The 14,034-nt window shown below is 42.9% G+C and overlaps 1 protein-coding gene across 2 annotated transcripts in view; it reads left to right on the top strand.

The window, feature by feature from the left end:
- Window positions 1-2,265: 2,265 nt before the first annotated feature.
- Window positions 2,266-14,034, top strand: part of rnf38 (ring finger protein 38) — a 30,108-nt gene continuing 18,339 nt past the window's right edge. Inside the window, exons 1-2 of one of the 2 annotated variants that reach the window (XM_074628805.1) lie at window positions 2,266-2,408; window positions 3,476-4,288. In XM_074628805.1, coding sequence (XP_074484906.1) covers window positions 3,568-4,288 — 721 coding nt within the window. In that variant the 5' untranslated portion in view covers window positions 2,266-2,408; window positions 3,476-3,567. Of the gene's footprint in view, window positions 2,409-2,717; window positions 2,854-3,475; window positions 4,289-14,034 lie in introns of those variants that run through there. The other variant, XM_074628806.1, reaches the window with a different exon arrangement.

Below are 14,034 nucleotides of genomic sequence, written 5' to 3'. Positions count from 1 at the left end.
CTTTTTTTGTAGTGAACTTTGTACCTGGGTTAACATATTTCAACCATATGGATCATTTGAAATGTCTTTATTTAGTGTCGCATATACCCTTCAAAAAACATATTGCATAACGATTAGGTAACGCCGAAGGTATTATAGCAATGACGTGTCATCTGAAATTCAGCTGCTCCTCAGAAAGGCACTCAGTCTTTTTTCCACACAATACGAATACATGTGAGTTTGCATGTATCCATGAGAGACAGCGTTGGCAATTTGCTCCTCTCTGTCTCTCAAGTGAAATTGAATTATAGATCAAGAACCCCTCATGTGCACTAAAAACAGAATTCTCCAACTCAAACAAAGCCCGCTCCCTCTTCTACTACGCCCAGTTCTATCTGATCAGCACCATTCATTCCGCCACTTAGACAGGAATCTAATTAGACCAGAATATCAACATTAAAACGCATATCTTCCCCCCCACCCTCCTCCTCCTCTCTCTCTCTCTCTTTGTTTCTCTGCTCTTCCCTACAGCTGGTGAGAGTATGGTTTGTGGCTGCCCCTCCCCCAGCGTTTGAACAAGCCAATAAGAGAGCACGTCAGCAAAATACCCCCCCACCCCCTCCACACACACACACCATCCCTAGTTTTCCCTTACCACCCCATCCATTCCCAGCCCCATCCCCCAGAGCCCTCTCTACACCCCATCCCCCTTTCCTACCACCCCTAACCCACTTACTCATCCTGCCTCCACCCTCTCACACACCCACGAGACGTTCCCCACCCTCTCTACTTTCTCACCCGTGTTCATCCTCCCCTTTTCCTCTCACACTCTGCTTCCCACTCACCCCTTTTTCCTGCACACCCTTTCTTCAGACTCCTCTCCTTCACATCACACCCACTCGCCATTTTTCCTTATCCCCATCTCTGTGGCTCTCCCCTTCCTTCCCCCACCTCTCTCTATATCTCCTCCCTCTCTTTTCTGTGGCCTTATCTTATGAATATCGGTAGCACACTGGGTGAAAAATTGATCCTCCCCGCCTGTCTGTGGACGCTGCCACAGCGCATTAGCCTGTGTGTGAGTGTGTGTGATGTGTGCGTGTGTGTGTGTGTGAAGGCTTGCTGCTTGCGGGAGAGAGGGAGGCGGGTGGAGGGAGGAGAGAGGAGGGTGGGGTGGGAGGGATATTTGCATATCATCAAAGTAGGGAAAGGGAGTGTAATGAGGAGAGAATGTGTGTGTGTGTGTGTGTGTTGGGTGTGTGTGTGTTGAGTGTAGCCTGTGTGTGTATTAGGAGTGGTGTTGATGGGTTGGGGTTGATGTGTGTGTGAAATGAGAGACCAAGGGAATATGCTATGGGAGGTGATAAGAACTGGGGTGGGTGTAGGTGTGTGTGTGTGTGTGTGTGTGTGTGTGTGAGAGAGAGAGAGAGGACAGACAGAGATCACATGCATGCTTCCCTTCACATGTCATCAATCACACCCCTCATGCACACACACACAGATGATGCATAGAATATCAGCACTACATATTATTTATACAGGCCATATCCTGACCTTTGACCCAACAGCCCTCCACATAAAAAGGTGCTCTCTTTAGCCTCACTCATTCCTAGAAAACATGAGAAATTGCCATATTTTCCAACATATCTGTTCTACTATTGTAAGAACATAAGGAGCTCAACTGATGAGTGTGGGGATGAGGACACATGCACAAACTTGTTCTAACCATGAGAAATTTGGCTCACAAGCACGCAAGCAGAAGGTCACACAAGCAGACTGATTTAGCTATTATGGTGAAAATTAAATTTATTTCAGACGTGGGCCACATAAAACTCTTTTTTGTCAGTCTTTATTTTCTTTCTTGTTTATCTATCTTTTTTTTTTTTTGCCAACTGTAAAATTGTACTCAACTTTTGCAAACACAGCAGAATACTTATTTTTAAAGCGAACTTTCAGGGCTCCAGAAGAAAACAGCTGCAATGTGTATGGCTTTGGTATTTGTAAATAAATAATTTAAAGCCCCTTTTAGCCTGCCTCTCTCTGCTATCCGCAGCTTCTGATTTACCAGGAGACATAATCGATTACCGATCCTCAACCAATATCATATCACCGGTTAAACTCATGGTTCTAAAGTAAAAGTGAGTGAAAACAAACCCTTATTTAACACTTTTTAGATATAGTTCCTATATAAGCTCTTTTGTTCCCGGTGAACATGTGGGAGAGGGCGTATAAATCTCAAAGCAACTACAAACGCGTTCTTGTTTTCTGGTATCGACTGGGCGCGTCTGGTGAAATCCGACTTGACGGTCTGTCACATTTCACGCTGACACCAGGCGAACACTGAGCGCACACACTCACTCACACACACGCTGGGCTCTCCATATTACCCACAGATCCGAGGCAGGAGAGCAGTCGAGGAGAGCACACTGAAGGTAAGTTAAACTACTCAAAAGCAGGGTGATTAGACCGGGTTTCAGCGGTGGACTCACAGGCTTTAGATCGTGTTAATCTGAGCCCTGGTCCTTTTCTTTGTAATCTTAAGATTGAGCACTTTTTGATCTCTCTCTGTGCGCTTTGCTGTTTCCACTTGAGGAAAACATCACTCTAACTCAATGAAATCACCTCGAATAAGTTGTATTTGAAAGCCTTATTGTTTTGTGGACTATTAACCAAGCTTATTTAAAGGGATTGGAGGACGTGGGTGTGCTAGCTACGGGCTTTTATTCTCTGTGTTGGTCGCTGCTGGTGGTGGAGGAGGGGTTGCTAGTCAACGACGTTACGCAGACTGGCTGAAATAACTTTAAATGCTTGTTTAAAGTGGACAAAGTCGCCTTAAACTCAGTTATATCATTAACACGGCTGTGATAAAGCTAGCAGGTATGATAACCCGGTTGTTGTGCGGTTCTTAATAAGTGTAATAATGTGTTTTTACCACAGTATGTCTGCTATGCGCACTAACGTTAGCTCACAGTGTTAGCCTCCTGTGAGCTAGCGGAGCCATGGCCGTGCCGGACTACCGCGGCTGCTGCTCGGCGGTTTGTTGTGAACTAAAACGTCGCTGGTGAATTGTGATATTTGACGATACTATATTGTGGAAGTAGCTTTATATTTTTGTAGTTAAATTACCACAGTTGTGTTTAGTTAAAGACACGAGAATGACCGTGATATATGTCGACGAGACGACGTAGTTAGACGTTAGTTGTCGAACCAGTTTAGTAGCGTTAGTAACTTGAGGGAAGCTCAGTTAGCTGCATATTTGTGGGGTTAAATTACCGACACTTGGGCCACTAGTTGTGTTTAGTTAAAGACACCGGAATGACCGTGATATATGTCGATGAGACGACGTTGTTGAACCAGTTTGGGGGAAACTTGAGGGAAGTAGTTAGACACACACATGGTTGTCTAAATACATAAAGCAGTGGCGGTTAATATGAAGTGTTTGTGTGAACAGTATCAACCGTTTAACTGTTTAACTCTCCAGCTTTGTGTTTCTAAACAGTGACTAAAACGCTTCTTCTGTGAGAGGAAACGAGAAGGGAAAAAACGCAGAAAAGAAACAGAGAAACAGAGGAGGAAATCCCCCGAAAGGAAATGCCAATCGCAGCCACTGGACAGCCAACAACCCAGGAGCCCAGAGTCTGCCCCCGGCTGCCCTCCACCCCGGAGCCGGTCCCTAAAGGGGCTGATTTATTCGACGAGGCAGCAGCAGCGGGGGCGGCGGCGGAGTCGGCGGAGCGAACAGAGTACGGGGCCGCGGAGGGGGCCAGAGGACTAGGAGGACCAGGAGGACTCGGGGGCTATAGTTACCAGAGCCAGAGCGGCGCTAGGGGCTTTCTACAGCCCGGATCCACTACCGGCTCTCCGCCGCAGTCTCCAGCCGCGTCCTCCTCTTTTCTCTTCCATCCACTCCACCACCCACACCACCACCACCACCTCCTCCACCACCAAATGGCCATGGAGCCCCCAAGGACTCGATCGCGTTCTCGGTCTGGATATTACCAACAGTACGGTGGTGGGAACGGCAATGGGATTACCAGCAGCGGAGGAGTCATGGGATCTAACCATCACCACCACCACCAGCTCCACCACCAGCATCAGCACCATCAGCACCACCAGCACCACCAGCAGCAGCAGCAGCAGCAGCAGCAGCAGCAGCAACTACATCCACAGCAGCTCGGTGCCGGTTGCGCACCACTTGGAGCTCACAGCAGCCACCCGGAGAGCCAGCAGCAGCGAGCCCCAGGAAGTAACGCCTCTCCCGGCATTCAGAGGCTGCCTTCGGTTCCCGGAGCGCACCGCATCCCGGCGGCAGGTAAATAATGTCCCCACTTTGTCATTGTCACTGTGTATGTGGGTATAATGTACCCTCGACACAACAGAGCTATAGATGAATCGCAACGTTTTATTCCACTTTTATCTTTATACATAAGCACCAAGTTGACGCGACAGAAGTCGAGGTTTTTAAGGCAAATTGAGAGAAGGAGGAGGGGGGCTGTCCTGGGTTTGGCATGACAAAAGTGTCTGTGCATGTGTGAACACATTTGTTGTATTCTAATTAGACGGGGTGTTTTATGTGCTTTGCCACAGAGCTGCAGTGTGGATGTGGTGCACATACAGTAGGTAAATGAACAACAGCAGCCTGTGGTGTGGGCTGGGGGAGCCTCAAGCGGATTGAACTGCTGTGCGTAGTTAGTTACCCAGACTGTGTTTCTTAAGACACTGTGACATGTCTACCTTTTTAGTCAACTACACAAATATTGATGTAGCTAGGTAACAGGGCGTACAGTGTGAATAGGCCAATCTTTGTCTAAACTAGGCATAGGTACAAAATTATGGCTGGATAATCATGAAAACGGGCACTCCTCATATATACTGTAGTGACACTTGTGTTCATTTTATGTATGATTTTTGTATAGCTCTTAAAAGATGCAGGTTTGTTTTCACATTCACATACTAAAAATCAGATTTACAGTACTGTAAATCTTCACCTGATGTAGTACTTTGGACAAGAGAATCAGCTACATGATAAAGTAGGATGTGTCATGTTATATGAAAGAGGATGGCCATGGTCTCTATTTTAACAGACCAACCCAGTCTCATGGCAGTTTGTGACGTAGTCACGAAATGTATCTATTTGATTCGTTTACGTAGACACGAATTTCCCTTTTTTTCGCCCGCAATGCTCACCACAACTTTCAACAACATATTTTTGTGCTTTTTCCTATGAATGTCCAGCAACACGTGACGCACGTGTCAGTTACCACTCCAGTCTTTTCAAAATAAAACCACTTAGTTAGGTTTAGGAATAGATTAACTTGGTTCGGCTTAGGCAGCAAAACTACTTAGTTAGGTTTAGGAAAAGATCGTGGTTTGGGTTCAAATAACTCCGGAAGTGCTGTAACTTAATTTCGGAAGTTAAGTGACAAATAAATCAACTTTGACTTCTGGTTTCACAGGGGACACACACACAGAGGTCTCTTTTTGTTGAATTGATTTCATACTGACCATCACGAAAAAAAAATTAAATTTGTCTATGTACACAAATCAATACATTCAATTTTGTAACCATCTCACAAACTGCTGTGCGACTGGGCTGAACAGACACACCGTTGCCATAGAGCTGGATGGGAATATTCTGTTTCAGATAGGGGGTTCTCCACTAGTAACTATCTGGGTAAGTCATACTTTGATATCTGTGCTTCACTGCCAAGCAAAACTTAGCGAGAGTGTGCATGGACTGGCGCTGGGTGTAGAATACATGTGAGGGCACTCACAGCGAGTGCAGTGCAGTGAACCACACAACATAGAAACAGCACAGCTAGAGTTTCACATTCAGCAGGGCTATGGGAAAGCTTTTATTTCAGCACAGCTAACAGGCCTCTCAGGTTAGGAAAATGCGTGGTCGGTATAGTTGTCTCCTGCGGGGCTTCGGGGAATATTTTTTTAACTTCTTAATGAAACAAATTGAAAAGCATCTCCCTATCTGCAAATCATGAGACAGTTTTTGTAGCATAAATTTGAATTATTGACTATCAAAATGTAAGGGCTAAATTTAAAAGAGGGGTTTAAGAGGACTTTCTTATAGTTGCTTATCCTCCCAGTGAATGTTTTGCTCTGTCCTGAGCAGACGGACTACTCATACTGATTTTGCATGTTGGGATAACTTAACATGCGCAGACTAAGAACCCAGTCATTCCTCTCATTGAGCAACTCACGATGTAGCTTAGTCACTACGGGTGTTTGTTTTTCTTTTGGGCACACAATTCAACTACACAGTGAAATGAATGTAATGTAATGAACATATTCTACCAGTCTGAATTCCACTGTTACTGCTTCTTATGTCTGTATCTTTACTGACACAAAACGTGCCTGCGTGTGTGTACACGAGAGACTGAGCAACTGTGTGTTGGGACTGGAATTACCTGTCTGGGAGAGTGAGAGTAAGAAAAAACAGCTGAACATACATAAACAAACAAAGGCCCCTCCTGGACTGCCAGCCTATAGGGTGTCTAGCAATTTGTGAGTTATATTTCTAGCTTTGTATAGGCTTGAAGGAAATCAAGTTTATTGTTTTGTATGTTTGTGGAGAGACCAGGAAGAACTGAGATTTAGGATTAGAAAAAATGACTAAAAAGACAGACCACAGACGGTGAACTAGTCATCGGCAGAGTTTATCGGTCTGCTGTGACCTACGACCCGCACTTTGTCATAGTAGCTTGGCTATGACATGTAGGATAGCACAAATCAATGGATAGAATGACTGTATTGTATTTCTATCCAAATGGACTTCGATCTAGAGGGGGAGGATATTCTATAGGCACTCACTCATTATCTGGATTAATTTCAATTAGACCTGAAACGCACAGCACACAAAAGAACAGTAACATGGAAAGAATATAAGTGTGTGTGTGTGTGTGTGTGTGTGTGTATACATTTAGGGATGCACCGATCCGACTTTTTCAGTCATGATGGCGATACCTGGGCTTTGGGTACCGATCCGATACCCGTGTTTATTCATAAGCTGTATGCCTCACTGTGTGGAAGTGACTGGGATCATTCTTTTATGTGTAAGGCAACATTGTGCCTGACTTAAACATCGCTTTCCTAACTTTGTAAAACAAAATATAACAAATAAATATATAGATATAAATGTATTTAATTGTTCTTTGTTATTAAATTAATAAATCATACACTAGCAGCTTGGTAAAAAACATTTTTTATGTGTAAACCTTTTTAATGCAGCAACAAATTAGTCAAAACTTAAACAGGAATTAAAATTACAGTATATAATGTATGTAGTATATAAACATAGAATTGAATTGAATGGATCAGCCCCATTGTCACAGATATCCGATCCAGCTATTTGAATCAGAATCGGCCGGTGCATCCCTAATTGGTGCTCTGTGTAAGTAGCACAAATAATAAAGTCTCATGGTAGCGAAAGTGGTAAAAGGGTTATGCTTCATTTAGTGGCTGTGAAGCACTTCAAAAGTAAAGCAGTTGCTTTATTTTGAAATAAAAAAACAGACAGGATTTGTTTTATTTTGAGTGCTAAGCCTCGGGGCTAATTTATAGTTGAATATTCGCTTACACAAGTGAAGCAGCTGGCTAGCCGGACCGACACTACACACCTTTTATTAGACCCTCTTTCCATCTCCAGAATGGGTCCTGCTTGGTGGGAGAGGAGAGAGTGAGAGAGGAGGAGAGATACTTAGTCCATTCTTCCTGTGCTAGTCACCTGCGTCGGGCATGAAAGCTAATGATATCCTGTACTCTTCAATCCCTCCCACTCTCTCTGGTAGTCCATTCTAAATCTTCTGCACCCTTTGTGCCTTGTTCTTTCATGCTTGTTTTATACAGTTTGTAGTGCTCACATTTTTTTATCGTCTTTTTTTGACATTCTTCCTCATGTACCTTTCACACAACTTAACATTTTAGGAAGTTAACATGTCTAACGAGGTAAAAAAAGACTCCCGCGAGCTCACATCTGCAAAATTTAGACTCAAGGTGCAAAAGAGAAGCACAGAAAATGTAGTACTTAAGCTTAAGTTCCCACCAAATGCTTAAAGGTGCTGCCAAATTGGTCCAAGTGGATAAAAACATCCTCTGTAGCAGCTGATATCTTATCCTGATTCTTACCCACCCCTGTCACAGCCTGTCCTCTCTTAGCCACTTTCCTTTCTCCCCTCCCTTTTGGATCAGTCAACCCTTTCTGTACCCCTCCGGTCCATTTTCTCTGGCCTCCTCCCTCCCATTTGTCTAATGGAGGGATCGTTTTAATGGATTGCCCAAAGCAGCAGAGGGGCAGACACTCCTGCCACTCTACCTTTACCCCTCCACTCCACTCCACTCCTCTCCATCCTTCTGTCTGGAACAGGAGTGGAAACATGCACTCTCTCGCTTTTTTTTTTTTAACTTTCCTTTGTCTTGTCGCCCAGGCAACCCCCTCCGGTTTGAAGAGAAACTCTTTCACTTGGATCGACCAAGTAGCAGGGGTTCCCTGCTACTCCGTCACTCCAAATAAACAAGAGAGCAGTCACTTTGGTCAGCAAGAGAAGATCCTGGGGGTAGAGGACAGTGACCTCAAATTGGCTTTACACCCAATGGATAGGGTCTGATCTGGTTTGAAAGAAAAAGATGTACTTCTAAGAGGGAGTGGGAGAGAGACGGTCAATATAGGGAGAGGCTAGTCAGTGCAAAAACTGAACTGGAAAAGAGAGGGGGAAGAGGAGAATTAAAAGAAGTTGCAGGTTGGGTTAGGCAGTTATTGGAGCTGATGTTGGGAGGAAGTGCAGTGCATGACATTTGGGAAGGTCAGGTGCAGAGAGAGGATGAGGGAAGGAAAGGGAGGGATGATAAGACTGAAGCACAGGAGTCACAGAAAAAGGAGGATGTGAACGAGTTTCATGGAAAAGGGCTGACTGTTGAGAAGACCCAGGACGTCACAAGTATTATTGTAAGCCAAGCGCAGAGAGGAAGCATGCTTCACGGACCGCAGTTAAGTGCAACTTGGGAGGAGGCATGGATACTGTGACTGGAAAGATGAAAATGATTGGCCTGGAGCACATGGGGGCACGGTAGAGGGTGGGGTTGGATCCAAAACTATAGAGGCTGTAAGTTTGTGAGTGTAGGTAAAAGCATGTGTGAGAAAAGCATACATAATTGAATGTTGAGATGGTTAAGGAGAAGGGAGGGAGGGGGGAGGTTGTTTACTCCTGCTGTTTGCTTGTTAGGCTACATCCACACTAGTATGTTTTCATTTTAAAACGCATAAGTTTTGCTACGTTTATGCCTAGTGTCCACAATATTCCGGCATTTTTGAGCCCCTAAAACGGAGACGTTTAAAAACGCTGCTGACCCCGTTTTAGTTAATTAATTCTGAAACGGCCCTAAAATGCTTGTCGGGATGGAGATCGGCGTGTTAGTGTTGATTTAGCCTTAGCCTCCTGTCCCTGTTGATATAAGTGGGATTGTCCAGAGGATGTGGCTTGGTTGTGGGTGCAAATCCATGGTTTAAATGTCCACTGGATGTAGTTCCGATGTCTTTTGGCAGCTAGATATGTGTTGTTTTGTAGCTCTCTCTCTCACAGTCTCTCACTAACTGGACTGTAAATTTCATATTATTATGTCAAAACCTATGCTGTAGTTATCTATGGCGGGACTGCCGCAACGTGAATTCCTTTCAACAAGTTTAAATCCAACTTAAAGACGATTCAGTTCTCACCAGCCACAGACTCTAACAACTATTCTACCATTTCTTGCACTTTAACCTCCAGTTACTATTGTAACAATTCTGTGTCTCAACAGTTTGTTCGCTTCTGCAGATTTTTCTCATCATTTCAACATAACCCCCCGTCTGTGTCCTTCCCTATTTCCACCTCTTGTTGTCCTCTTTCTGTCTCTGTTGTAACGGTTATGCAAAGTGAGTTGGCACTGCTCATGTGCATGGACTCAATACCCCACTGCAAGTCTGTGTAGATGTTGATTGAGATAGTAAATACGTTTGTTTTGCTCGCTTCGTAGACTTATAACTGTAAAAAACAACATGCTTTTTTTGTTGTATTTTGGCAAATCAAGGACTGTTACTGACATACTGACAATATCAGTCTTTTGTTGTTTTTAGATTCATTGATTTGGACAAACCTTTTCACACAGTCCACATATGTACCTGTTGTACAAAAGCCACTGTGTTTGAGCATCTTTGTTATGGTATTATTAAGGTGAGAATGATCTCAAATGCAGACTAAATGATATTTGAATTTCAACTCAAACATTTCCGGTTTTCATAGGTGTATGCTCATTGATACTGGGGCTATAAATCGTGCATTGGTTGCCCCAAAGACACAGAACCGGTACATTTCTTACAAGTTATCGCCATTCAGCTCCTCAGAATGCAGTTTAAACGAGTTGATAGCTCAGTTTGTGGTGATAGTGTTGAGATTTACGAGAGAAGAAGAGAATTAAGACTGTCATCCGTCTCTGCCCTCCTGTCCATTACTTTCTCTCCTCTAACGCTCCCTCTCAGCTGGCTTCTGTCTTTCATTGGGGAATATGGAGGGGAGGGAGGACAGAAGGATTGTGAAACTGTATGTTCATGTACCTTTACTGAGAGCGTGTGTGCGTATGTGCACACGCCTTGTTTAGCTGCTGCCTGGGTGGGCTGGGAACAGGAACAGGAGTGTCAGAAACGTATCCTTCATACAAACAGAATGACGTCACCGTACAAATGTTTTTCGTTTCCTGCATTAAGAAGAAGTGAAGTGCAAAGGTAGATTGCAATGTGTAAAGTAGAGAATTAATTTCACTGAAATATCAACCTGTAGTAATACTCTAATCGAAGTAGACGATACACTATGGAGCTGTTATTGGCAGCGAAACTGTGTGGGAATCACAATGCAGTCAGAAAGGTATTGTCCTTGAGCAGCTAGTTTGTATCGAGCACCGAGGGTCTGGATAACCTGCTAGAAGCTACTTTAAAAAGTTATTTTCTAAACTAAAACATTTGCAAAGGATTAATTTTTTGATGCATCACTGTTTTGTGCGCCTACATTGTAAGCCAGTGTTAGGATTAGCAACTCTCAGTTTTGTGACCAAAACATGTAACAACAAGATGAAAAGATGTAATAGGTTCATTTTAGGAGTCGCAAAATAAGAGGAATATATTAAAGATCCCCTGAAAGTCCATTCTCAGAGCAGTAAAAGTCTGTTTCCCACATCACACTTGAGTATGCTGCACACTTGATCTAATACTGGTTGTGATGTCAAAAAATCATCCTTGTACATACACGTCTCAACCTCAGATCTAAGGTGAGCACAGAGAAGCTTTACCCTCCAGCAAATGAATGTGAAAATGATCGTCTATAGTGTAGACATGCTTGCACCATTTTGTACAGTAAAGGTCAATCATCCAAGTGAAGTAACAATAAGCCAAATATATGTTTTGAATGGAAGGGGACTCTGATAGTAGTGACTCTTATTTTGAAAGACATGGTCATAGAGACAGAGCGCAATTAAAGGGGAATTTCGGCTATTTTCCAAATTCATACATGTTATTCCTATGGTCTAAGACAATCCAAAAATTATTAGTAAACATGAACAACTCTCTCCCAAATCCAAAAACTAGAGGGCTAAAACTCAAATTTGTGATGTCATAGGGTATAAAGTGTGGAGCTGCCCCATAGACAATGAATTGGGAGAGATGTTATAGATGACACTGAGAGCACCCAGGGGAATGTTCTGAATTTATGGGAACATTTTCTGTTTCTCAACTGAGAACACTACAATATAATAAAGGTAATTTGGGTATAAAAAAGAAAACAAGCATTCTGTGGGTCCATAAAATCAGTCTCACATTCATTGTCTATGGAGCAGCTCCAGACTTTATACTTGATGACATCACAAGTCTGAGACTTACTTCCCTGGTTTCTGGCTTTGAGAGAGAGCAGCTCATGTTCACAAATATTAACTGAACTTTCCTAGGCCTTGGAAATAGCATATTGGAATTCACTCATTTAGGTGGTGTTCCCCTTTAATTCCCGCACACACCGGAGGGGAAAACAATTCATCACCTTCTGTTGACTTTGTATTGTGTGAAGTTGCCTCCTTGTCACTTTCGTCTGCTAGTAAACAACAGACCGGTGCCTAAAAGCTGCTGCGTGGTGGGATGCTCTACCAACAGGGTAAAGAACCCAGAACAACATTTTTATAAGCCGCCGAACAGGAAAACTGAGCCTTTAAGAAGGCAAAAGTGAAGCATCAGCAGGAAGAATGGGAAAACTGTGAGATCCAGACACTCATAATTCCGACGTGTGCAGCAAGCATTTTGTCCAAATGTCAGTTTTAGGCTAACTATATTTCTGTAAGTTAAGCTAAAGCATTTTGACAGTAGGCAACTTGTGTTACAGTGGACTGTGGATAAATCTTGGCAGTATTATGTTTGCAAGTGCTTTAGCTAACTACAGTAGCTTGCTAGAGAAATAAATAAGTTTGGAGGAATAAATAAGGGGTGAAATGCAAAAGGGATAATCATGAATAAATAAATAAATGCTTAAATACAGTACATGCATTTAAAAATAAATGCAAAATAAATACATGAATTCATTAATTAATTTAAAAATTAATAAAATTACATACATAAATAGATAAAAATTAAACAGAAAAGTAAATAAATAAGGTAATTGATACAAAGATAAATAAATAAAGAAGCAAATTAAAAGAAATATCAACTTAAGTCACATTTTATCAATTAATTAATGGCTACATCTATTTTTAATACTATTTTTGCTACATATAATGACATATTTATTCATTTATCGAGTCATTTACTTATTTTTTCATTTATGTTTGATTTTGGCAGCTTCCGTCCTCCATACCGGTGGGCTTAGTTTTCAGATTATGACGCGTTGCGCTCGGTCTCTAAGGTTATATAGGCTGTTATTACCCACATAATATGAAATTCCAAGCTCAGGTATGTTTGGGGTGTGTAGAAGGGTTAAATCACAACATCAAAACAAGCCTCAGAAAAAACAATATGATTTGATCCTTGTCAAGGGATGCACAGAAAAGGTTTTGGGGTAGCCATAGCTCACATAGACTAGTGAACTAAATACTCACCTTCAAAATTTCAACTGCACATCATGTGTACTTGCACTGCTGTGTGAATCAAGCCAGCTGTGATTGGTTGGTCAAGGAAGGATATGCAACAGCATTGCATTTACTTCGTCATTTATTGTATTTTCTGTACTTTCCAGGGTTGAAAACAGGTTTTGCGTCTGTGTCTCTATGTTTCCAGTGCATTCTCATTTTGGCCAAAGCAATACTGCTGCCTAATACACAATAACTTCACGATCGAGTATGTCGAGTGCAAACACCTGCGCATGCTCTCTGGGATGCATAAGCAGTTTTCAGACTTGAGAAGAAGTGCGGGATGGAGGAGCAACCTCAAGGACTGCAGCAGTAACAGAACAGAGAGGAAGATAATGAGAAAGATAATGAGGAAGGAGAGAACAATAAATAGATTAAGGAGGACAATGAAGTGGGAGAGAGGTAGAATCAGTCCCATTTTCTATACGCACACACATGCACAGACGCTTTGCCATCAGGCCTGTGTGAAGCAGTGTTAGGCAGGTAATGGCTGGGCAGACGTTACATGCCCGCCTATTTTAAGCCTGTGTGCCAGCTTGTTACTCGAGTCTGCTTTGCGCTAGGGTGTGAAGTGTGCTGTGACATGTGTTCAGGAGGCGGGGTGATGCGAGAGGTGCATTATATGTGTGTGTTACACATATGCCTGGCTGAAATTGTCTTTCTGTATGTAAATCGTTACAAGTTCATCAGCAGTCGAAAGCAGTTTCTGTCCGTTTTCCCATTTGTTACTGTTTCATTTGGTGATTTGTTAAGTAAGCCCGTCACTTATCCATCATCTTATCTATTCAACCGCCCTTTCTATTCGCCCACTTTCCCCCGTGTTTTGACATGAGATGGGAAGTTTAATAGAGAAAGACTGCAACAGAGAGGGCGATGGAGATCATGGGCAGAGATGGTGCGATAGGGAAAGCAAGG

This window comes from Sebastes fasciatus, chromosome 3 (genome assembly GCF_043250625.1).
Source record: "Sebastes fasciatus isolate fSebFas1 chromosome 3, fSebFas1.pri, whole genome shotgun sequence".
In the NCBI taxonomy this organism is placed as follows: domain Eukaryota; kingdom Metazoa; phylum Chordata; class Actinopteri; order Perciformes; family Sebastidae; genus Sebastes; species Sebastes fasciatus.
This window is presented reverse-complemented; position numbering and strand designations above follow the sequence as displayed.